Raw genomic sequence first — 26,476 nt, 5'->3', positions numbered from 1 at the left:
GTGAAGTCTGAAACAATCGGCACCCCGTGCGTCTGAAAATGAAAACGCCCTGGCAAAGCAGGAGCAAGGGAGGGAAATGCATTGACTCTCCGAAGGCAGGGAACCGAGCTGTGCAGATCTGTGAGTAGGGCGGGAGCACTGGAATGTGCAGACATGAGAGAGGAAGACATTCTGGGATCCCCGATAGCTCAAAATGCAGCCAAGTCTCTCTGACACCCTCCTCCAGGTTCCTCCTGTAGCATCCCCAGGCAGCAGAGCTCAGGGTGTTTGCAAGCGTCTTAGTATTAAATTTGTATTGGAAGGTGTAAAACGTACTTGAAGTGTTGTTCCTGGAACCTAAAAAAAATGCTCTAAAACCCAGCACACGTTCCTCTGGTAGTACAGAGCTGCTGCCTGTATACGACCCACAGTGTAATTAGTACAGGGTCATGGACTGAGCCTGGGTGGTGATTTACAGCAAACACAGCAGACGAGCAGTCCTGGCAGCCGAAGAGCCTGGGCCCTGTTATCTCGACTGTTCCCTATGCAAATTCGTTTTGGCCAAACATCCCCAAAAATAATTTCCGGTAGCAGCAGCCCTGGCAGTGTGACTGGAGTGAAAATATGCCGTAAGAGCACAGCCGGTGAGCTTCAGCCCTCCTCTCCATGTGGTGGACTGGATGGGTCACCTGAGCTAGAACAGGGGCTCCCGTTGGGGAGAAGGGCCTGTAGGAAGTGCAGCACGGCTTGACGTGAGAGCCTTCCTAATACTGATTCCTGTGGGCCCTGGAGACGTGCGTGTTTTTGTTCACACTGTGCATCCCGAGAGAGCCTGGCGTGGTGGCTGGAAAAGTGTTTCACCAAAGCCGTGTTAGTTTGAAAATAGAAAATTCTTCTCTTTCTGGGCTGTGACCTCAGCAGTGCTGCGATTATAAATGTGTGTGTCCTGTGCTCTGACTATATTGTTTTATTACAGACATGTGTGGTGTTTGTAGTTTGGTGAGGTCTTGTGATACTCAGAGCATACACTTTTCCTCATACAGCACTGTAGTTTTCCATATGGATTTTAGGCTTTTCATCTCTTTCCTATACATTAGCTTAACTGTGCATTTGCTTTTAAAATAATGAATTAACAGCGCCCAATCTGCATGTGTGAAGATCCAGCTAATTTAACTGTCCTAAGGTTAAAACCTTATCTATTAGAATTCTTCCATACAGTTTGTGAATTTGCATTAGCCTGTTTAAGTATATTTATTTATTCACCCAACTGCATGCTCAGCCAGAATCGTTTCCCCTTGGATGCACCCTGGAGGACTGAAAAGAACTATAGAATTTTGCCAAGATTGCATCACGGATCCAAAGCTAAAAGATTATCCCAAGACAGCCAATGATAAACATTTAATGTATTTCACAGGACGGCTTAGCAACGGTTTATCCAATCGGCTGGCGTTGGAGTGATACATTTGACCCCTCCGATTCCCTTGTGCAAGCTTGATTCAGTATTGTGCAGTATGTCTCAATTTCTGTCTGACAGGGCGGAAGGAGCTGTGCAGGAGTCTTTGGTTTTACTTTTAGCGATGTGGAAAACCTGGTTTTGGATGGGAGTCCGTCAGAAAGAGGGGCTCGCTGAGTGACCTGAGCACCAGCCAGTTACTCAGCCTTGGCCAAAGTGTGACGATTCACTTCTGAGGACCTTTGCTGTAGTTGCCGGAGGGCACTGAGTTTTTGTTTTCTCCCCAAAGACAGCAAGCCCAGCCTTTGATAATGAATCGAGCAGCCCAGCGATTACCTCCTCGGCCACCGGTGTACAAGTGTCCCGGTAAACCACATGCTGTTTCTGGCTCATTGGCGTCAACGAGCCCGTCGTGCTCTGTACCTCCAGCCGGCTGGTTGGACCTCCCGCCCTCTCGTCAGGCCGGCTCTCGTCGCTTCCCTGCGCCGCCGTGCCGAGGCCCCGGAGAGGGAGAGATGGGAGCAGGGAAAGACAGGGCCGGCGAGGGTGGAGGCAAACCCCTGAGGCTGGGAAACACGGGACCTGCCAAGTCCACACCTGCCCGGGGTGCACGAATCCCTCAGACATTTCATTTTCCTTCTCTTTCTCTTCGCCCCTTGCCTGTGCACTGTGCTTACGGGTCTGCACCTTTAAGAGGGACAAGATAATCAAACGACCTGAGTTTCCCCCCTCTTTCCTCTTCTGCACGGCGCTCTGGAGCTGGCAGGGCTTTCCCAGCTAGCGACTCGAACACGCCCTTCTCCTCAGACAGATCTCCAGGAAGTAAGACTGCCGATGCAGTGGCTGTTCCCCGAGCCCGTCCAAGCCCTCCTCTCTTGTCTGCTTTGGAACGTGACTGAGGCGACTCGCACCCTTTCCTCCGCGAAGAGGACGGGGGACAGAGGCTTGCCGTCTCGTTTAGAGTGCGATGTTCTGCATCGACTCAGCCTAGCCCTGTGAGTCTTGATCCAGGAGGGGGCGCTGTGCACTGGGGGGGGAGACAGGAGAACGCAAGCAGGGGAGTCCAGTGTGGTCCCTTGCGGACACACCGTCTGTAGATGAAAACAGCAGAATGGAGGAAAAATGGGGGTTATTTAAAAAAACAAATATGATCTGCTTATTCATTTTGGTTTTACTTCCCAAGTGAATACATCGTTTAAATTTAAAAAAAAATTAATGAAAGGCATTTATCATAGCTGACTGGTAAACAGATGGATGAAATTGTCAGATTTACCGGAGCCAGTTATTTAATATTCTACATTTCGGTTTTCTCTGTCAAGCTCGCACTGACTTAATATTTTGCACCATCACCTGAAATTAGCTTGATGTTATCTCTTTCATGCATTCTCTCAGGTATTGATTTCACATATTAAGCTGTCTATTCAAATGCAATGGGTGGCGTGTGAGCAGTATTGGAATTAATACTGCAGTCTGACACTTGGGAACAGCGCTCGACTCTATCAACTTTAAACGAGCGTGTGTGCATAAACGTGGGCAGAGAACCAGAGCTGTATAAGGGGTTTGCAAATCGATTTTTCAAAAAGTATTTTATTTAGCACTCTCTCTGCCTGCGTTACTGTTCAGATTTTCTAAGCTTCCATCGGGGGGAAAAAAAAAAATCTATTGAGAGTTTGGAGACTTCATTGATCTTAAAAACACACAGGAGGTAAGATTGCAAACGGTAATCTTTTTCACAATTGATGTCAATTCTGTGATTTAAGAATGTTTAGCGTTCTATTTCTAGATTGAACCTTTGGAAAGGTTTCAGTGCTCTGTGGAAACTCTGTGCTGTTGGGAGTTCTGAGCACTTCTGTTACTGCCTGGACCACAATCAACAGACACACGGACCAACAATTAAACAAAACAAGCTGGAGACTTGATCGCTCTTGTTTCATTACTTACCTGTTACAGCTTTTGTAGAGGTTTCACGTTGTGGGGGCGAGGGGGTCCCCGATGACCGTCGCGCAGGCTTCTGCAGCCCATCGGTGAAGCAGGCTGCAGTCGTTATCGTGTGTAGCGGTTGAATACTTCCCCCTTTTCATTCATTCATTCATTCAAGCAGTACATGCTAGTGGCGATTATTGTCCTCACTCCGCCTTGATATTAAATCATGTTTTATAGTATCTGGCTCCGTGCACATCAGTGTGTAAACTGACCATAGCTCCAACCGCCCGGGGGGAATGTCTGGGGGCATTGCACTCACACTGCCACTTTGCAACAGCTTTTCGAGGGGGCTGCTAATACCCCTCCCCCCTCCCCGACTCCCAGGACAGTCCTCTCGTGGATGCTTCTCATGCGGGACTGTCCTGGGAATTCCTAGCTGCTTGTGTACTCTGCCATCAATCAGGTCCGGTGTCAGTTCTGCTTCTGCTGGCCATGTTAATCACTCAAACAGACACAGAGTGTGTGGGAAATGCACCCCCATCCCCCGGCAGGTGTTGAATTTAGAAAAGGGTGTGATGGTCAGAGAAATTGTGCTGGGATAGATAAGCTAAAATCATTCTACTGGCCATATACAATTTCTTGCATTAGGAATTTGTCTTTTTGCAGACCCCAGCTTGCTCTCCATGAGATACACAGAGAGGGAGAGAAGCTTGGGGTCAGAACACAAGGGTCAGACATTTATACAGCACCCCTGGAGCAGTTGGGGTCAAGGGCCTTGCTCAGGGGCCCAACAGAGTAGGATTCCTCTGCTGGCTGTGGGATTTGAACCAGCAACCTTCCAGCCACAGGCGCAGGTCCATAGCCACAGAACCACCACTCCGCCTCATAGGCCTCCCCTCTCCCACTCCCAGCCTGACAGGAAGTGTCTCCAGGCCAGTGGTTGAACAGTATGTCTCTGTTCCATCCCGTGATCGACAGGAGCAGTGGTCTTCTGTGTGTGCCTTCTGACCGTGTTGCCACACGGGCGGTCCTTCCTGTCATCTCCTCCGAATCCTTCCCACCCCTCCACGATGACCACAGCTGGCTCCGATCCCAGGCCCCCCGTTTTCCAAGGCAGTCTGGCTAAAGTGTGCCCTGATTCGAGCAGATCCTTGATATTCATTATGGTTATTTAAAAGACGTGTCATTGTGTTTAAGTGTATGACGGCAATTATTTTTTCCTTGTTATTAAAGTAGTTGTAATAGAGCTCTTCCTCAAGCCCGCCATTATATTTGCACATCATGCACTTTGCAACATTTAAGTCCCAGAAGCTTTTAACTGTGGTGACAATCCTTCAGTTACTGTGTGTTTTATTGGGTGTAATTCCTTCATTTGGAGTGAATTATTAAATTTATTCCCGGCTCGGGCTCATTCCGTTTGGTTCTACGGTAACGTCGTCCATTAAATCTTCATGATGCTTCATAGAGGGCAATTTTCTACCACAGCTTGCGACAGAGATATTCATTTAAAAAACATTAAGAATAATTATGTGTTTGTCACTTTCCATTGGATTAATTTACCTCAAACGGCAGCGTTCAAAGCCTTTCACGAAGGCCCCCTTAGGCTCAAAGAAAAGAGCTTTTGCGTCTGTTTATTCACTTATATTCACATTGTCATTAAAAACAAAACGGGGAAAAAAAATTACCACTTACCAATTACCCTCTTTTTTTCTTAATTATGTTTTAAGACAATGGTGCATTTTGTCTTTCGGGAGAATGAGTTGAATGCAGTTGCTCTGTCATGAGATGTGCTCTGTATAATTCTAGACAGCTCAACCTTATTGCATTCAGATAGTTTACAAAACAGCATCTACAGTAAGCCAACGAGGGACGCCTCTGTGCGTATTATATCTGGCATTGCTGGCCTAGTTACCCCCTGTGGTTTCTCCAGCGTGTCTGAGCTCTGTCCCGCTCTCAGAGAGCAGCCTGCTGGTGCAGAGTACTGCAGTACCCCTAGCAGAGCTCCCTGACAGACACACGAGTGCTGTGGCATTTTGAAGGGAAGCACTTTGATCGTGGGCAAGGCTGCCTGTGTCTTTGTGTTTGAATGAATGCACTTTCCTTTCTCTGCAGTTGCTCCTTGTGTGGAGACCAGGCTGTTTGATACGCTTAATGAAAACAGGCTTAGAGTTAGTTTAAGACCTGCTCCGGCCTGAGCCAAGGCACTATTAAATAAGTCCTGCCAGACGGTTTTGGCTGATGTATTAAATGGCAACATCCTTGTCACTTAATTTTGTAATTTAATAGCTTGTGTTTTCTGCCACAAAGGAGCCCAGGAAATCCAATTATTTCTCTTGATAAATGACCTTCAGGTAGCTTGCAGCTTGAGTGATGTTTGCTCGTTACTGGGTATTTGCCTTTTGGAGAAATCGTACAGTCCATGAGAAATGTATTCCCCCCCCCGCATTTATTTATTTATTTTCTATATTCTTTCCACATCCACCGAGGAGCCAGGGGAGAAAGTAAATGAATCTCAAAAAAGCTGTTTATTATTTTAAATAAGAATGTTAAATAACTATTTAGAACATTCTTCTCTTGGTTTATGATAAACATAACCACAGAATGTATTCATGAAATAGAACATGATTGGGCAATAACCAAGATAATATCCATATTAGTTTATGCAGCTTTTATTAGGGAATTGGTAATGGGTTTATAATTAAGGCAGGGTCTGTAATGGAAATAGTAAAGTTGAGTTAAAAATCATTTAAACCACAGCTCACTGATGCTCTCTCTCCCTCCCCCTGCTGGCCAGGTGTGGACCTGCAGGTGTGTCTTCCCAAGGGTCCCACCTGTTGCTCCCGGAAGATGGAGGAACGCTACCAGGCGGCAGCCAAACAAAACATGGAGTTCCACTTGCAGGCCTCCAGCACGGATCTCAAATTCCTCATCATCCAGAACGCCGCCCTCTTCCAAGGTAGGAGGACAGGGGCAGCAGTGGCTGGCTTGGCCAGATGGGTCTCCTTCAGGTCTCCACCCTGGGGCTCTTGCCAGCGTGATTAGACGTGCTGGCATGTATCGGGGATGCAGGGAGGCGGCCTCGTGTAAATCCTAGGACCTCCGCCTGTGCTGTGCCCTCGGAGGCGTACGGCACAATCTGGGGAAAAGCACAAACGCTGCTCGCTAGTATCCTGTACGGGCCGTGGCCCGCCCTGGTCCTGGAGAGCCCCAGTCCAGCATGCGGTCTCGGAACGGGGGATCGGCGCGGTGCAGGTGTCATCCGACATGGAAGCACCAACAGCTTGGAGCTCTCCAGCACTGCGTGGGGCCGATCCTGCCTTACCTGCCTCAGCTAACTGACCGCGGGGGGCGGGGTTCACGCGCGGGTGACCTCTGAGCCCTGCCGGACTGCGGCTCTCCAGGACTCCAGGACTCCAGAGCTCTGCGTTGCTTTTTTCCCCCCGCATTAGTTTAGCACACTCTATTCATCTCACCAGCTCCTTAAACTGGGAAGAGCTGTGGTGCTGGACTGGAAGGGGAGAAATCCCCGCAGTGGGTGAGAGACGGTGGAGCTGGGCTGGGTGAGGTCTGCTGTGATCAGGTGCAGCACTGCTCAGGAAGAGCCGGAGGAGCCTCTCTTTAAAAAAAGAAAAAAAACGCAGGGTTTTAAAAGTATTAATTAGGATGCTAATTAAATCCCTGCGAAGCGGAGAGTAGTCGCATTCCTTGGAACCATCAGGTTTTTCTGGTGCCATGGTTATTATTATCCAGAGCTGAGAGACGAACTGACGTAGGGGTTTGCTATGTTCTTCGTGTTCTCCATGTGTGTGTTCGTTTCCTCCTGCCTGATTTCCATTAAACACAAAATTAAAGGGATTTGGGTGTGGGGGGGTGACAAAGGGTTAATTCTGAGGGGGTGGGCAGAGGGACACTAATAACTGCAGAGCTGCAGGAGGCAGAAACATGAATAAATGAGTAAATGTGCTGGCTTATAAAACCAGCCCTGTCTGTTCTAAATAAAAATCCATAAAACAGAAGCAAAGCTTGCAATAGCTTTAGTGCTTTGCAGTAATGAGGTTAGCTCTTGCTTGTTGGGCCTTGTTAGGAATGGTTCGATGCTAATTGCTTTAGGATTAGACCTGAAAAAACTCACAACAAGCTCACAGAGTAGCTCTAAAATCCTTGGGGGGGGGGTTTCTCCCTCCAGCGGCTATCTGAAAGCATGCCCTGTGTTGACCATCAGTTCCCAATAGCTGCACCCCCGTCTTGTCTCCTCTCCGTCTGTCGCTGCCCCCGCGGGCTGGCCCCCCCGTACCCTCCTCAGAGCCCCCCCCCCGTTCATGTTCACTCTTGTCTTGTATCACAGCCCTCATCGCCCCAGGGACCCCGCGATGTCAGCACCCCGACATTAAATATCCGCCAGGTTTTGGCTTGGAAATTAACCTGGTTAAATAACCGTAAAACTCCGTGGCTGTTCTGGGAGCCACAGAATGAGTAATGCATGAGGTCTGAGAAGGGAGCCCTGCAGGAGCCTTTAACTGGTACCTCACTCGCAGTGCCTCTCGCAGTAACAAGGCTGTAGCACCAAGACCTGAAACACAACACCACATGTCAGCTATTCAGTAAATATTAGCTCCTTTCCCCCTTTTTAAACTGCAAATGCATTTTTAAAATGGCATTATGCTACATAAAAATATTCCTTTGAGAGCAGCGGCAGGGTGTCTCCAAGGGCTGTGAGGTTTACCTTGGAGGGTTCTGTTTAGCGATGGTGGAAAATGGAGTGTTTGCTAGCCATTTTTTTTTTTGCATTGTACATAAATGAAAATTTAATGGCAGACTTTCCTGGGAAAAGAATCAGAGCTGACTGTCACAAAGTGGGGAAGAGAAAAGGTTTTTCTGCCAGTGGTGGTGTTTACCTTGAGCTTTTATGAGTGTTTCATTCGGATTTCAGCCTTCTATTAAATTGCATGAAAGGAGGGTATGAAAGTTCAAGGTGTTCTGGGGGTGTTCAACTACAGAGAATAATATCTTTTCTCTGATCCCTTGAACTAACTGAGGGGAGGGGGGGAGAAAGATTTGTTTGAAAACTAAAGTAAAAAATGAAACAACAGAGAAAGCCATTGTAAAACTAAAGGAGAAGAAAGAATATGGAAGGAGAAAGAGAAGAGATTGATAAATTAGTTTTTCAAAACTCAGGCAGAAGGGAAGAAAATGTTAGAGACTACATGTTCACCACAAAAACAGATCAGGAAAGCGAAACTGGGAGAGGAGACGTCTGAGGCAACAATGAGAGCAGGGAAAACTGAAATTGTTTTTATAAAGTTTGTTTAATTTTAAGAAGCCTTCTCAGCAGTTGATGTTGCGTGATATAGGAGCCCACCGTCAAGCTTTGTGAACTGAGCAATAACTGCTGGCCACCCATTCAGTAACAGCATTTAAGCAAAATAAAGAAATAAACCTCTCCTCGTCTCTGGTCAGGGTGTGTTTGTTCTGCAGGACAGCGGGTAAATAATTATTAAAGACAGAGGTGTTTCATGATATGGCCAGTCAGTCATTCAGTCAAACGTTGACAAAAAACTCATCGGTTTTGCTGTCAGACCTTGTCGAGTGTCTGTCAGAATGATTGACAGCTTTAATTCCTGCCAGTGCTCCTACTGGAAGCAGGGAAACGAGGCTCGGGAGAGATGTTATGTGAGCGTCCATTATTTGAATAAAAAACACAAAAAGCCGAAGGAAGAAATAAAAATGAGTTCCTTCCTTTCTCTTGAAGTGCACTTAAATGTGTTGCATAGTTACAGTTGGGAAGAACGTAATTAAACCGGACAGCTCATGGAGCACCATGTCCCAGGTTTGCAGTGTTGCCCCTCGTTCTGGGCTCGGAGCAATGAGAGAGGATTGCTGCGGGGCTGTAAGTCGGAAGAGAACAAAACCGTTCCTGGAGAACGTGCAGACGTTGTGTGTGCCTGTTACCTCGGCATTCCCTTAGGGGTATCACTCCTCCGCAGTTTTCATTCTGGGGGTGCGTGGTCCATGGTGTTGTAATTCCGTTTCTTGTGGCTTTTCCTGGTTTCTTTTGTCTCTTTAAATTTAAACTGCCCCCAACAAAAAGCCAAATAACCTGCATCGCTTCTGCCAATCCATTACACAGATGTCTTTGAGCAGGGGATGACTCATCTCGACATGATAAGATCTCACTCGGATATTACACTTCCTTTTTTTATACAGATAAATGCATCTGTTTGCATTTACTGGGGGAAAATCACAGCCATAATCTTCTTTTCAAAAGAACAGAAAAATCACTCTTAGTAGGCTGTGGAAAGAGACAATTACACCTTGCGACTCAGACAGTCAGACTCTGGGTGTTTGCTTTCAGTGACACTCAGTAATATTGGGTGCCCAATGCTGAAGACTGAAGGATGGTAGAGGATAGAACAGCTGTTACAAAACAGGTTGTTTAGTTGTTTTCAATCTTTTGTGTTAGACTCGCTGCAAGATGATCATGCTGGAGAGGCAGAGCTGGTTAGTTATACATGATCATAAACAGGGCCAACTGCTCACCTTCAGACAGGGCTGGTTTGTAACCTGGCCTCTAGATAAAAAACTCACAAGTTCAACAATCAGTTTGCTGAATGGAAGATGTTGCTTAATTATCACTAGGCACCATTGCCTGTAAGCATATGGGTACAGGCAAAACAATATCATCTTGAATATTTTGTATTTGCAGTATTCCTTGATTTTATTGTTCTCATGTTGTGGCTACTCATGGTAGGGTTCAGCATTTGGTGGCTGGCTTACATGCATCCTCCTAATTTGTACATTTGCAAGAAGTCGGATGGCTCTGCTCATCTGAGCTGTGGGATCCTTGACAGCAGGTCGACAATAAGAAAATAGTCCAGCAATGTGGTTCTGCTGAGTTAGCGTGGTTGTTTCGGTACTGAGGTGACTTATGTGACCTGCCCATTCTCCAAGTGCCCAGTTGATTTGGGGCTAGTTGCTCATTTTAACTGCAAACTGTGCCCAGGAGCCTCTCCCGAAACAGTGTCGGAAATATCAAACCGACAGCTCTGGGGCCTGAGGAGTTTTAAATGCTTGTAACAGTGTTTGGCAGGAAAGACTTATGTCTTAGGATTGCTCTCCTGAGCCCCTTACAGTTATATATGAGGCTATCCATTGCTCAGCTGGCTGCTGCTTCTCTTCGGCCAGCATTTTAAACAGAGAGCGGCCTTATCATCTCGCTGCCCGGCGCATTAAGCTGCATTCACACTGTAGGCAAGGCAGAAGAGGGAGATCTTGGTGCCCCTGGTGTAGAAGTGCACATTCCTCAGGTGATTATTATCACCTTTTATAGAGCTGATAGATGCAGAATTTGCTTTAAATTGCCCTTCGCCTGTCATGCTTGCTGCATAGTTACACTGTAATTACCAGCATTGGCATCATCATCAAGCTTGACCCTCATGGTGTGCTAAATTCACCATGTTTTTACCCCAGTGCAAGATAAGGTAACACAGCTGTCCAGGTCAGAAAACTGGAAATTCTCCCTTAATACTAGTTACGTTCTTTTGTGAACCATAACCAAGTGCTTCAGAGTTGAAAACAGTGAAGAACGACCTACCCATGGCTCACAGGTGGCTCAGCCATAATGAGGTGCTCATTAGGAACACAAGTTGCCCATAACAGCCCAAGCTTCAGTGGAACGAGCCCGGGCTATAACCTCGGCCAGCTGTAAGCGGGCATTCCCAGGTGAATCAGCACTGCTGGGAGGTGCTGCTGGGGCCGGATGTCCTTGAGTCTAATCAGCGTGTTCCTTTGCGAAGCACCAGGAATCAAAGACCTCCTCGCGTAGTCGGAGAGAGTTGTAGTGCTCTTCCAGAGGAAGTGTGCTGTGCACAGCTGGTCAGATGGCGAGCAGCTGAGACACAGGCATGGGAAAGGGGTGTTCTCTGTCCTCTGTCCCCTGGTTATCGCTGTGTTAATCTTCCATTGCATCATGCAACCCCGGTCGTTTTGAAGTTAAAATGGTACATTTTGATCTCATGGGGAGGAAGCTGACTTTGAAAACAAAGGCACAGATTTTTCTCTCTGAATGGATAACAAGAACATTTCTGTGGCTCCAAATCTCCAAGGAATACCTGGGGAGAAAAGTGTTTTCCCACATAATTTCTCTACTTACCTACTAGCGTGGTGCAAGCTCCCAACTTTGGTCACCTTGGTTTCTATTTCTGTGAGAGGAAGGGATTATCTTACAAGAGCTGGAAATATTTACGGCAATGGTGTAAAAAAGTTATGGCAATGCGTCAGTGATGATCAGGCTCCTGCTCTTCTACAAAGATGACCCTATTAATTCAGTTCAATTATATTATTGTGTTGCTCTCTTCACAACAAGTTGTTGCGTCACAGAGCACTTTCGCAGTCATTTATGCAGAATATACAGACAGGGTTCTACAGTACAATAAGTCAAAAGAAAATGTGTACAAGCGGATGTAGAGTAGGTAGGTGTCTCACAGATGTAACAGTGTAACCATCTCCTGCAAAAAAAGAGAAAAAACCACAAACTCCGTAAGGAAATCTCTGGGGGTCCAGGGTCGGCCAGGTTGTTCTGCCTCCCCCCTCAGGCACGAGCTGTGCACAGAGAGGCAGTATTTGAATGACAGCGTGTTTGGGCCAAGGTGGGAGAGGTTGTGTGTTGTGCTGGGGTCAGTGTGTGAAAGCAAAGGGGCAGTGTCGAAGTGCGTGGGTGTGTCCCTGTCCCGTGGGCTGATCAGAGATCGTGGGATCACTGATCTCATAGTGCAGCGTCCTGGATATTAATTACAGTTTGTGAGACAGAAGGTAATTGTCATGATCGCTACTCCTCCTCTTAAGGGCGCTCCAGCCCTTCCTCGTTTAGCCCCATTACCTGCACCTGCTTCTTATTTCTGTTCTCCCTTAAAAGCCAGACACTGACATCATTCGGTGTTCCTCGTTGAATTCCGCTTTGTGAGAGCCCGGGTCCTGCTGCGTCTGGCTCCGTTATGCTTTTAACCTTCTGTTCCTGATACCCCTCCCTTCGCCGGTCCCGACCCGGTTCGTGGTTTTAAGCCCCTGGATAGATCTCCTGGCCTTGGACTTTGCTTCTGTCTTGGATTACCCGTTTGGATTTGCTATATGGATCGTTCGCCCCGAACTCTCTCCCCCTGGACACCTGCACCCCTTGGACACGCCCCCTGTCTCCAGACCATCTCCTGCATGACTGTCTCCCCCGTGTTTCCTCATGATTCTGGATCGTGTCGTCTGCATAGGGCCCGGAAAGAACTCTTTGTGACAATAATGTCTTCGGACCAGGTTTGTAGGACTCTTCATTTGTTCCGTTAGCGGGCGCCCTTATTTGAGACGTTATTTTCGACCCTCTTCTTGATTTTGCGGTTTGCGCTGCGTAGTGAGTTTGCAACACAAGGGAAACACGATGCAGAATCTCTTCGGCATCGGATGTCACTGTGGTTTACTGTCAGGCCCGAAAGGACTGGGAGTGACTGGAGTGGGCAGGTTGTTTTCGCTGCCAAGCCAGCTGAGGTATTGATATTTGAGCCCTGGGATAATTTCGTTACATGACACAGTAGTGATGGGCAGAGGAGCCAGTACCTACAGTAATCATTTTGTTCCTAAGCTCTTGCAATTTAAGTCCACTCCAAACCTGGCTGAGCAGTAATGGTCAGTTAAGCTGTAGGCTTGTAGTGTTTGGCACAAATAATAATTATAATAATAATAATTGCTTACACTTATATAGCGCTTTTCTGGACACTCCACTCAAAGCGCTTTACAGGTAATGGGGACTCCCCTCCACCACCACCAATGTGCAGCATCCACCTGGATGATGCGACGGCAGCCATAGTGCGCCAGAACGCTCACCACACATCAGCTATCAGTGGGGAGGAGAGCAGAGTAATGTAGCCAATTCATAGAGGGGGATTATTAGGAGGCCATGATTAGTAAGGGCCAATTGGAAATTTGGCCAGGACACCGGGGTACACCCCTACTCTTTTCGAGAAGCGCCCTGGGATTTTTAATGACCACAGAGAGTCAGGACCTCGGTTTTACGTCTCATCCGAAGGACGGCGCCTGTTTACAGTATAGTGTCCCCATCACTATACTGGGGCATTAGGACCCACATGGACCACAGGGTGAGCGCCCCCTGCTGGCCCCACTAACACCTCTTCCAGCAGCAACCTTAGTCTTTCCCAGGAGGTCTCCCATCCAGGTACTGACCAGGCTCACACCTGCTTAGCTTCAGTGGGTTGCCAGTTGTGAGTTGCAGGGTGATATGGCTGCTGAAATATGGGCATTCTTCCCCTCGGTCCATCTCTGCAGCTTGTTAGAGACTCGCTCGATCCTAAGTGCTTTAGGGGATTCTGGTGGACAGCCAGTGAAGGATTCGTTTATCCAGTGTAATTTTTCTCCTTTTCCTCATTTTCTCTGCAGTGATTTTATTTTCCGTAGACTACGTAATAACAGCACATACTTCAATAAAAGCCAGGGCTGGATTGTGCTAAAGTTTTTAATAGCTGCCTGAGGCCACGTTTAATCACTTAATTCTCGTGGAAGAGCCTTAACAATTTTAGTCAAAGCCCATCTTGTACAGATAAAAATTTCCATTTCAACGCTAGGGATTTTTTTTTCAGAAGAGGGGAGTGCTAGAGGTTTTTTTTAAAATAAGGTCAGAATAATACTTAGGTTTCCTGTATGATGGAGAGGAGGAACAGTAGATTAGTACTCTAAAGATAAAGTAAATTGGGATTTTTCCTCAAAAGGATATTTAACGTTGCGGGGAAATGGACGTTTTTAAGTGAGAATGAAAGTACCCGCAGACACTCCATGTTTAAATGTGCATTAACAGTTCTCCCGAATGATGAGATATGAAAGAGTGCAAAGGTGCGCTGCAGACCAGCTGGACTGTGCAAATTAAATAACATTTTTGTTCAGGTTCTTAATTTGACAAGGATTCCATTTAATTGGCCTCACAGATGTGCCATAGACAGATTCGCAGGGTCGAAATAACTAGAAAATCCTGAGTGGGGCTTCGACCCGTCTTGATACGGACAGGAGAGCTACAGGCCCTCGTTTTCTTTAGCAGAAGTGCACTCAACGCTAAGCTGGGAGTGCAGGTGAGGAACCCTTAAGGAGTGGGTTGTTGGGAGACGTGGTGCAGGACGGGGGACGTGGTTGGGTAATTAGGTTTGTGGGCTGCAGCCTGGGTTTGTGTCTGCTTAGCGAGGTCCGTGACAGTGTTGCGCTCGAACACTGTGATCCCCGCCTTCCAATTCTGACACGTTCACATTCTAACAGTCTAAGGTGTCAGTTGTCTCGCCAGTACAATGGGACCCGAGAAGACTGGTTTCTATTACTAAGTGTGTGTAAGTGGTACATTAGTCTGCTGTTTATCCGCCCTGTCACCCTCTCCCTAAACTGAAATTTCCTCTGCTATTAAAGCAGCAAATTAGCATGTCAGCCTAATATTTATTTCTAAATCTGCCATGCATCTTCCTCGCAGTAAAAGCACTTTTACTGTGAGACTTATTATTGTGAGATTTTGAGACTTAAAAAATGATTTGGTTGGATGATAATGGTAAATTATAGTGCCTTTTTGCATTATGATGTCTTTTATTTTTTGTATTTTTTAGTTAGAAATTATTTAGAATCTGGAAGATAAGAGGTCTGTGTGACTGAGCAACTCAAAGCTTTCTTAGTTTTTTACGAATGCTTGGTATTCAAAATTAGGGGAGAAGAAGAAAAAATATAATATAGATATACACATCAAAGATCACTTAAGCAAGAAAAAGCAACCCTTTTTGAAAATACACAGCAGACAAACAGAAGACTTCTTAGAAAAAGTGATGGTGAAGATACAGTATATATCCCTTGCCCTTGGTTAGTTTACTGGCCCTAAGCTGGGGTTTTCATGCCTAGCTGCAGTGTCACAGAGGACAGCAGAGGGAATTAGGGCCCTGCTTAATGGGCTGCTGCAGGCTTGGAGGTTGTGGGGGTCAGGGGCTGAACACCACTGCTATGCTTTCAGCTCCACCTGCAATAATGAAGCTGACTCTTCCTGCTGTGCCTAGTCTCCTTCACACACTGAGCGAGGAAGACCTGAGATTTGCAACTGTAGCGTGTAAAACAGGAGAGCGTGGATGCCTAATTAGTCTCTGTCTTGAATTTGTTAGGCTTGGAAGACTGTAAGGGATCAGCTTGTGACCCATGTATTGATTGACCCCCTACCCTCTGTAACCAGATGTTACTGCCTGACTTTGCGTGGGACGTGTGTGGGATATCCAATAGGATTCTATATAGTGCATTTAAATGTCATAGATTTGTTGGAGGATATTCTGATTAGACGTCAGGAAACTAGATAAATAAGAGCTCCAGTAAAGTTCAAACCACACTCCATGGAACCACTTTGTAGGAAAGGTGCACCAGCGCCTCATCGAGAAATTAGTTTGCATTTATTTTGTTACTGGTTTTCCATGTTGTTCCTTACCTGGCGGTCTCATTGCAGTGGCCCCGATATAGTTCGTCTATACGGTGTGAATAGTTCGTCACTGGAAATGCTGCTCCCATCTGCCCCACAACAGTGCCGCAAATTCCCGAGTGTTCACGAAATGTACTGTACGCACCTGGTGTTAAATGCACATTGATAGGTGCACATACTCTTGGAGATCGACACACACGGACACACTAGTGCGCTCTGTTGCCTCAGCGTTCCTGAGTGGGATGCAAAGTATTTTAATGAGTCCGGATAAACTGCTGACATAGCGTCGGAGGGATGAAACTGCTATCTTGCAGTTGGTAGATAATTTGGTAAGAATGTCCTCTCTGCTGCTGAGTGCATCGTTTACTTCGTGTATATTTTATGGCTGCGAGAGCGGGAGATCTTGAGGGGGGGTAGCCTGTGCTCCCCACAGCGGGGCAGTTCAGTGGGGCCGCCTGGGAGGTCAGTGTGCAGTAGGGTGTGAGGGGAGAATGTGCCTCCGTCCCCCTGAAGCCCTTCTCAGTGCTCTGCTTTTCATATAAGTGTCCCAGGTCGAGAGCAAGAACTTTTATCGAAGGACTCTGCCTTTTAGAAAGTAAGTGGCTCCTTCATTTGAATGAATTACTCTTCAGTGAATGGCTAAGATCCAAGGCACATATATATATATATTTCATAGTAATCCAAAATTCAGGTCATGCTTTTGAAGAATGTGTTTTTTCAGGATGCTTAAAGGAGCTTCCTTTGACTTATAAAACAGCCCTTTGAGAATATGGAGGCACAGATTTACATTTATCTTTTACTGTGTATTGCGGAGGTAAGGTTACAGTCCGTGATTAAGCCTGTGCCTGTTCATTTTTATGTTTTTATTCCTTTTGCTACCCAGGCCTCTGGGAGAAGTCCCCATTGCATTCCTCAGCTGTCTGCGGGCACAAGAGAATAACCCATTAACAGTGAAGGGACAGCGCAGGCCTTTCATTAGTCAGTAACGAGGTCTAGCCCATCAGCTCGTGGAAATACCCACATTTCCACGACGTGCTGAGCAGTAGAAAGCAGGTCTCGCCGGGGCCAGGTGTCAACAGCTGGGGTGCTTGCAGTGGACAGCAGGAGCACGTGCCCCCGAAGGCACGCCTCTGAATGCATTGGCCCTCCCGCAACAGGCCTGACATTTCTGCTCGGACGTTAAAGGGTAGCAGATGATGGAAGAGTTGCACATGGACTGTGCCCTTCCTCCCTAACCGACTGCTGTGGCAGTTTTGTCACAGAAGCCTGCGAACGTCACGGTGAAGGGCAGAGTGTAGGCAGAAGGAGCATGTGGTCAGCGTGAAAGAAATAAAAAAAAAGGCATATCGGCACGCTCTTTCACAGTTGTAAACTTACAGTGGGGGCATAACATTATATTTCCCCCTCTCATGGGCTCATCCAGGGAGTCTCTGGAGCTGAGCCATTAAAATGTTTCAGTTTGGTGGCACCTCAGCCCTGCATCTGTCTCGGGCAAATGTCTGTCAGAACCTTTTATTTTGTTTGCTCTGAGCACAACAGGGGCACCGCTTTTCACTTGCAGCTCGAGGAGAAAAAACGAGAGCAAGGGCGGCAGAGAAGGATGACAGAGGCGGGAGCAAGTGAAATGAGGAAAAAGGTCGGAATTGCTGGCCAGAAAATAAGAAAAGGAAAATGACAGTGCAGTAATGAAAGCTCTCCCGCAGAATGTCTTCCTGGCGTCCTGTCTGGAGCCTGACGTTTGCAACAAGACTGCTCTCCTCTCTCCCCACCATGCTGAGAAGCGGCAGCTGTGTCCAGGGCTGGTTTCAAGCTGAGCCCTACCAGAGCTCTGGCACAGCTGGGGCTCCTGGCTGCAAAGTGCCTGGGGGGGGGGGGGGCTCAGGAAGAAAAAAAAAACGCCGGTTTGATTTCGTTGTTGTCTTTCTGGGGGGAGGGGGGAGATCTGAGATCTGAAACTCAAGGAGCTGTCTCCTTCTTACAGACAGCATTGTCACGACTATAGTCCCCCCTCCTTAAGGGTGCTCCAGCCCTTTCACTAAAGACTTCATTCCATGCACCTGCGCCCTATTCCCTGCCCACCTTATAAGCCAGGCGCTGACGCTCTTCCGGGCTCTGCTCTGATTTCCATATCGTGCGAGTCCGGGACCAGGAAGCGCCTGGTCCCGTTAAGGTTTTAACCTCGGTTCCCGTTCCTGTTCCCCGACCGCCGGTTCCGACCCGGCCTTCGTGGTTTTTAATTCTTGTTCTGATGGATCTCCTGGTTTTGGACTTACTCGTGTGTTCTGGATTTTCCCTAAGGATTACTCTTGGATTGTTCGCCTCGGCCACACCTCCCCCGTGCACCAGCGCACCTTGCATGACGTTTCCCTAGTGTTTCCCCACTTCGTCGGACTGTGTTGTCCGTATAGGGTCCGGAAAGAACTGTTCGTTACAAGCATGAGAAGTTCACGTATGTAATAGGTCAAGGGAGTGGACAGAGACACAGCAGCGCTCACTGAATTCTGGAGTTAAGGACCGTGAGTCCTTGTGAAGTTATCTAATGCAGAAATCAATGAGTAAATATAACTCCAGAGGTCGGGGCGAAGGAAAACTGAAGGAGGCTAAAAGCTGACAGTAACATATAGCTTTTCACATAAACCCGGGGGCTGAGGTCACTGCACTGAGTGTCTTTTAAATGCTGGAGTCACTCTGTGCCTTAGTCATCAGCCCTGGGATCTGTCAGGAAGCTTAGCACGACCTTCACCTTCCCACTTCCAACTTTTTATCTAGTGCCTTCCATGGAAAACAACCTTTCACGAAGCACAGTGCATTTGAAATAATTTGGCAGCCGCCTTGAGGTGCAGGTGTTTGTATTGACTGTTAACCTGCACCATGGCCGGAGTCCCATTTATGTCACATCTCTACCAGCTCATTATATATTCATGCAAGCAACCATCTGCTTTTCTTAGCAGAAGCAATATTGTATTATAGAGAAATAAAAAATCCATGCATTCATTTAGCCCTAGAAGGGGACTTCATCCCACTTCCACCATCTGGGTCAGATGTTGTGTCCCAGTGTCCCCACTGCACAGCAGATCATGCAGAGGAATGAGAAATTATCTCACCGGTTGAATGAAGGGGAAACTTTACTCTGGCCAGACTGTGCAAGCCAATAATGGAATGAAGCCAGGCTACCAGATTTAACACCAGCAGTCTCACCAACACCGCCATTTGGGATTTCTAATGTCGGGACATTGGTTTAATCTGTTATCTGAAGGACAGCACATTTTGTAGGACAGTGTTCCCAGTCTCCATACTGGACGACCGATTTGGATATCCAGAGCGAAGAGCTCTACCTACTTTAAGCTACAAGGTGGAAACATTGCTATTTGCACATGTGAGGCACAACGATCCTTTTGCAACGTATCAAGTCTTTTTACCCTGCAATGTGTGGAAATCAAACAGGTAGCTGTGAATAAGTAAAAATTAAAATGGTACGTTATGGCACCATCCACAATCATGCTTGCTGGGCTAATTGAGATCTCTAAACTGTATGTGTGTAACTTGTGATGGGCTGGTGTCCCGTCCAGGGTGTTGTCCTGTCTTGTTCCCTGGGTTTGTGGGACAGGCTTTCTGACAACAGATCGGTGGATATTACTGAATTTTTGTCATACTGCTCTGTTTAAAGACATTCAGGAAGAAATGCTGTAAATTAAATACGGGGGTACATGACAGCAGAAATATTACTTGCTTCATTCTGAGTGCATCTGAGTGCAACTGGCAAGTGCTACACAATAGCCCCACATGTGTTGATCTTCAGTTTGTTAACGGGAGGTTAGAAATGGCTTATTATAGAATCCATAGGCTAACTGTTCTGTTTGCTCTTGCACAACATATGGTGCAGTTTTTCCTCTTGACAAGCAAAGTACCTGTGTCACTACAGGACCATTGAACAACAGCTACGCTGTGTTCCTGCTTTAGACAATGCAGTGCAGGAGAGATCTGACTGCACCTACTTCAGCTTCTCGCACTGAAACAAGACACTCGGGTGTCAGCCTCACACATCTCAGCAATTGTTCCACATTGTCTGGGTGTAGTTTTCATCCCTCTGACTCCCTCTGACTTGGCCTCTGTGGGATTGTGCTTCCCTGTCAAAGACTCTGAAACTCTGCTGAGTGGGAATCAAGTCTCGAGCTCTTTTTCACCATGCATCACAGCCACTGAGCCTTTACCAATCATGGCTTCCTCATAATCTTCATCTCTGAACCAGCTTCATCACTCTGTTCCCTCCCTCACTGAGAGCTGGTGTGTGGGGAGTGTACTGGTGCACTGTGGCTGCCGTCACATCATCCAGGTGGGACTACACACTGGTGGTGGTGGTGGAGGGGAGTCCCTGTTACCTGTAAAGTGTTGTGATGGCATTGAGACCCATAATTAACTAATTATGATGTGTGTTTTTCTTCAGTTGTTGAATGAGTTATCCTACAGTACTCTTCAGCACAACACAGCGGTGTTGTGTAGTGGGTAAGACTAATGACTACAATATTTCAAATAATTACGGTTAGTAATGATGATGGAGAAACATCCTTTACTCAGAATGTGACCAATACGTTTTACTTAATCGCAATTCCATTGAGAGCTAGTGGCATGTTAAAAGGGCTGTGAGATAAGATGCAGCCCTGACTAGTGTATTTTTGGGGTAAAGCGGAGAGGATTTGGTGGAGCCAGGGAGCTGTGCTTTGTCCATGCACTGTCTCTGACCCTCCCGGCTGCTGCTCAGCGTGCCTGGGGCTCCAGTGAGTCCCTCGGAGAGCTTCTGAGTGCTTCATTTGAATCACATGAAACATTAATTGGTGTTAAACACCACTCTTTCCACCACACCCTCGGTTCCACACCCCCTCTGCTCTTTGCGTGGCAACACAAGTACTCTGTGCGTTTCTTTGCGCACCTGTCTGATCTCTGGTTATCTCGTCTGCCCTCGGCCCCATGACAGCGCGTCTGTCTGTGTTGACAATCCATGTCCAGCGCCCCAGTGGCCCTGTGCTGCTGGTATATTTAAACTGGGGGGTATGAATTTTTTATACTCACTGTATTATTAAAGGACTTACGCAACAGAGTGGCCCAGTGAGAATTGCTTGTTCACCATATCAAAGGACTAGGAGGCTGGGATGCTGATTCTGGGCAAAATGAGAGCATCAGTGTGTGCCTCAAAGTGCATTCCTCTTCATGCACAAAAGCTAAGCTAAACAAGGAATTTAGTTCAGTGCAATCAAAGTCACAATCGCATTTCGTATATGATATTTTTTTAAAACTAGACATGACTGTGTTTATCTACTTTAAAATAGGATTACATAGACAGTATTAGAGGTGACAGCACAGCATTTCTTTCATGTCTCTGGGAACCCAACTAAATCCACAGAAATGAGGATAGTTGGACTGTGTTTGATACATAAATAGGAGGCACTTGCTGTTTTTATTTGAGACCCTGTATGAAATTGTACATTGGGAGCCCTAAATTACAGTCTTACATTAATTAGAAGTTGCTCAAGGTGCACTATCCAGTGAACATGGATAGTTTGGAGTACAATTACTTTGCACAAATCTGTGCCACTGCTTAGAATGATCTGTCTTCGAACTGACCTTCAGAAGCGGAGGTGGGCTTTTCTTTTAAATGAAGGCTGTTCTTTACCTCGTCTGTGGAAGGATGTGGTTCAAGAGCGTGTCTGGAGGGAACACCAGGGGGTCTGTCTGTCCTGGGCTGCAGAGGAGAGAGGAGACGCGCTCTGAGACGCTGGGGGGCTGGGGGCTGGGGGCTGGGGAGAGGCAGCCGGCTGCTCTCACCAGCGATGGTGATGTGGAGAGAAATGTTTGGGTGGCTGTAGGAAGCTCTTGGGAGCAGGTGAACCAGACTACGAAATAACTTTCAGACGGGAGAGCCCTGCGGGTTTGCTTTTAGTCCGAGGGTGCGCCCGCGCGGAGATCGCTCTCGTCTGCTTGTGCACTTCAGCCCCCTGTCCCATGTGCAGCAGGAGGCTTATATATACTGTAACTTACACAGTATAAAAAGGTTTTAAAGACGCACTTCTAGAAGGAGACAGAGTACCTTTGGAGAGATATCGCACCAGGGAGGCTCTCAGAGCTCTTGGCTTCGGGGCACAATTTTTGATCCAGTGCTTTCATCTCCACAGAAATTCCAAGTGAAATTACAAAACTGCTTATTTTTTTACCGGCAAGTAATTTCAGTTCTCATCTCCACCCTTTAAGGTATCTCATTAGATTCTGGGCTACACACCCGGACACATGTGCTCTTCTGCCACGCCAAGCAGTACCCACCCCTCCGCCAGGTCACCTCCTCCCCCTTCCCCAGACGTCTGCCTGGCGAACTCTGGGAAAAAAGCACGCGGGTGACAGTGGGAGCTCGCCGATGAAAAGCTTGTAAAATCACGTTGCCTTAGGGAGCTCTGTGCCATCCCTTGTCATCTGTGAGCGATGCCTGATGATGTGAAATAGTGCCATTTGATTTCCCTTTGCCCTTTATACTGTGTTCATTTCGAGAAGTTAATTGTAATAAACACTTATTATTGTTAGTAATGTGTGTATCACCTCAGGTCACATTTCTCAGCTTATTGCCTTTAATTAATGGGGAATTCATTTCTCCTTAACTGTCTTAAAGTCCCTTTTGTAAGACAAGGATTTGATCTATATCGCCAGTGCCAAGGGGGGTAAAGCAGCCACCAGCCCATTTCTCTCTAAAAGGGTTGTAAAATTAAAAGAACATTTTCCTGATGTGGCCGCCTGAGGATTCTGACTCACTGACCTTGTTAGTATTGATCTCCCTGAGGTAGGGCGCCCTTCCCATCCGTAAGTCGTTCCCGTTGCGTGGGCGAAGCCGTGACGGCCCCTATGGGGCAGCGTGCATCCGTGTGCTTCGTGACAGGACGCTGACATAAGGCCTCATACCAGCCACTGCAGGCCTTTTAACGAGGGGGTGCAGGAAGTAAAGGGTTAACTCAGACTATGTAGTCCAGGTAGGTATTATGTGACGGGGTGGTGTGGGACCGAGACAAATAGAGGCATACCTGGACATCAGCACTGGCCATGCAAGGTCAGAGAAGCTGGGAGGTGGTCAGATACGGCCCTCTTCCCCTTGCCAACCTGAAGAAAGACAGCTTTATTTCAGGAAGACAAGTGATGTATGTAAACGGCAGGAAACGCGTGCAGCCGACGTTCTCCTAAACTGTGGGGTACCCTTATTGCGTATAAAAATGAGTATAGATATGCTACTGTGGCTCTATCATGTGAAACTTTCAGGATTCAAGGTAGATTGTGTGGTAGTAGCCTCTCCAAGTGGAGCTCAGGGGGTGAAAGGCGGTGAAGACGCCTCTATAACAGCTGCAGTGAATAAAGGTGAAGATTTTCTATGCTCCTATATCCTGAGAGTTATTTTCCCCACAGCTCCGTGAATCAGCTTACCACGGTAAACGCACAGCACCGTCTTCAGAGAGCGCAGGGAAGCGCAGGATAAAAATGGCAAAAACCACTGAACCCAGGGGCAGGCGTGGAGAGAACAGGGTGGATTCCTGCAGGGGGGCGAGGCAGGGGCTGCCTTGAGCTCTGCGCCCCATCCAGCAGGAGGCGCTGTGCGGGGAGAGGTGTGGAGGGCAGGGCCAGGAGCAGTGACGCCGCGTGTCAGCTGATCTGCCACCTCTAGCTGCCTGTAGGAATTGTGCCTATAAATATTTTAAAAGCTTTTGTCTCCCCGCAGCTGTTTACTTAACATCAGCGCTCCGGAGAGTTCCCAGAAGGGCCAGGAATGCAGAGCGGGGGGTGCAGTGAGCGAGCCAGCGGGAAAGGTTTATTATTTTATTTAACCGCGTGTGAAGAGCGCGGGGCAGGGAGAGGGGGGGGAGCGCACACCGAGGGACGCGGAGGAGAGAACTGGAAAGTGTTATCAGCGCAGTTATCAGCGCAACGTACGAGGGGTCCTATGACTGGAGCAAAAATAATAAAAGCAACAGTCATATTAAGATCAGCGTAATTGTTCTTACTGTTATGAAATTGCCTGTGAGTGTAATGGGTCCGTAGACGAACCACAGTTTCATTGCATTGAGCTCTTCCAGAAATAGCTCTGTATGAGGAATGAACCTCAGGTCAGAGCTGGTTGCTCGTATGCCATCAGATGTGGCTTAGATTCTTCTAATCTGTGCAGAGACATGTACAGTATGTCTATGTATAAAAATAAATAGGGAAATGTGTTTAGAAATAAGTATACAAATACATGTTTTTTGTTTCTTTTCATCTTCAGAGCGAGTCATTGTGTTTCATTGTGTTACTGATTCCCCAGTGAGGGTCTCTGCACATATCCATGCTTTGATCCAGGTGCAGAGATGAGAAGAGCTGGGGAGCTAGGCCTCCATGCCATCCCCTTGGCGTCTCCCTGCCTCTGAGCTGCAGCAGACTGTTCAGCATGGAGAGCTAGATTAGCTGGACTGGGGCTCAGAGCCTGGCGTCAGAATGCAGTCTGGAGCACTTCTCTTTCGGTCACTTTGTCTAGGAGAGATCAGTAAAGGCATGAGTCGGCTTGATTTCTCCGTTACAGAGCTGTAATATATTTTTGGGGGCTTGTAGGACATGTTGCATGATACTCTACGAGCACAACATCCCCCCCTGCCAAACTGTCTGCAGCCTGTCCAGCTTCAAGTAATTCTTTTATGACAGAGTGGGCAGTTCATGGAGGGAAAAGCCTGCCTTTTGTCTCTCCTGAGCATAGGAAACATCGACCCAAAACAGGCTGAATGGAGCAGATGTAGGAAGGCGCAGGTTGTGGCATTTCTCACAGACCCCTTTCTCTCAGCTGACTTGTGCCATCGTGACACCATGACTGCTCATGTATGGTATATCTTGTGGAGTGCATGTTGATTAGTTTACAAGCCCGCGTGGACTGGAGAGCAGCGATGTGGAGGCGCTTTACAGCCTTATTTTATCCCAGCCGAGTCTCCAGGCTGCACTGGCTGTGGCTCTCTTTCCTGTAATAAATCAGGATGCTGGCAGAGGAATATTAATACTTAACGTCACCTGTTTCACCACAGGAGGACATTTCTACAGATCCTGTTGTCCCAGGCCTCTCCTCGCAGTAGCTTCCTGCGAACACGTGTGGTTAAAGTAATTAATGCCTGACCGCGGCACGATTGCTTCTGACACGTTTCTCAGAGCCTTCCCTCGCGGGGCGCCTTCATGAACCCACTGAGATGTGTCTTAATGCGGACATGCATATGCTTCACAGTTTCCACACATACGCGGTGAGCAAAAGACCTTTTTTCCCCGCACGGTCCACTGTACACTGCTGGCAGGCTGACACATGGTTTGCCTTCCAGGGAAGGAGCATTGCATCCTGGGATTGGAATTTCTGCCCCCTTGCTGATTTTCGATCTGGGGCCCCTCCTAGACCTGGCGCTGTATGCCCCGGGCACCCTGTAAAGCAAGATCTCACCCCATCGACCCTTCCTAACGTGAATTGCTTTCAAAGTCCGTAACGCTGTTCAATTTGTGTTTTAAAAACATGGACCAGGACTCGTTCGGCTCAGGAGGAGCTTGACAGTGCCACTGCGGTGTTCCATTAAAAATTGTGTGAGCTGTCTAAAACGGGAAGTCATCAGTGGTAGGATTGGAAGGGAATTTCGGACAATTAGGTCAGGAGAAAAACACCTTGACCGGTCACCTGTGGGGTACAAAGTTTTAAACCAGTACCAGGAGCCAGAACCAGGAACAGCTCAGAGCAAACAGCTGAAGGAAACTGGGCAGTTCAGACCGGGCAGTGGTGTTTAACCAGCGGCCCAAATTATCGACGGCACGCTTTCGGGTCCGTAACCCGCCATCTCTCTCGACAACCACCCCCCCCCTCTGTGCAAGCATCTCACGCCGCAACGGTCAGGTCTGTTTGTTCTCATGCCGTTCGTGCTCGAGGGATGCCCTGCAGATGACGGATAACTTTTAAAATCCAGAGGAGCAGGAGGACAGAGTCGGGGAAAAAACAGATTCTTTTCCGGAGGGGCTCCACCCCCCCCCCTCCCCTCACATCCCCTCCGCTGCAGAAGTTTTCAGCAGTGCCCTCTCTCCCCCCCCCGGGGTGTTTGGTAACCGTTGCTGTTAGTAACAGCTGAGAGGGGTAGAGAACCACTGAGATTGAAGCTCTTTTAATAAAGCTGAGCTTGGGAACCTTTGAATGAGGTCATGACATTAAAGTTAATGCCCCTGGATTTGGAGAGGAGTGCTGTGGGGGCCGCTGTGCCCGTGCTCCGCGCAGTGTCTCGCTGCAATGTGTCATCTAAAAAAGACTGCACCTCTGGCAGTGCCGTGCCCCCTGCCAGCGTGCCAGCCGATCCCAGATGTTATCTGGCACCGGGGGGCCTGTTGGGACCGGCAGGCTCTTCTCTGTGAAGGATGGCGCATTATTTCAGATAAATACCTGACCTGATAAATTCACTGACCTTTCCTTCTGCGTCCTTTCACGGAGATTGTTAAGATTCCTGCACCAGAAAAAGCATCGGCGGTCCCGATTCATCTTGGATCTCTCCTCCCCCCTTTTCTCAATGATAGACTGATTTCTTTTTAAATCTCTCCATTGACAGATTTCAGCTGTTCACGCCTCTCCCTCGGATCACCTT

The 26,476-nt window shown here is 47.6% G+C and overlaps 1 protein-coding gene across 1 annotated transcript in view; it reads left to right on the top strand.

Moving 5' to 3' along the window:
• The window catches only part of gpc3 (glypican 3), a 117,116-nt gene that overhangs the window by 3,090 nt on the left and 87,550 nt on the right, over positions 1 to 26,476 (top strand). The window contains exon 2 of the mRNA XM_088597171.1: positions 6,150 to 6,311. Coding sequence (XP_088453297.1) covers positions 6,150 to 6,311 — 162 coding nt within the window. The remainder of the gene's footprint in view (positions 1 to 6,149; positions 6,312 to 26,476) is intronic.

This window comes from Lepisosteus platostomus, chromosome 10, assembly GCF_059453375.1.
Source record: "Lepisosteus platostomus isolate fLepPlt1 chromosome 10, fLepPlt1.hap1, whole genome shotgun sequence".
Classification (NCBI taxonomy): domain Eukaryota; kingdom Metazoa; phylum Chordata; class Actinopteri; order Semionotiformes; family Lepisosteidae; genus Lepisosteus; species Lepisosteus platostomus.
This window is presented reverse-complemented; position numbering and strand designations above follow the sequence as displayed.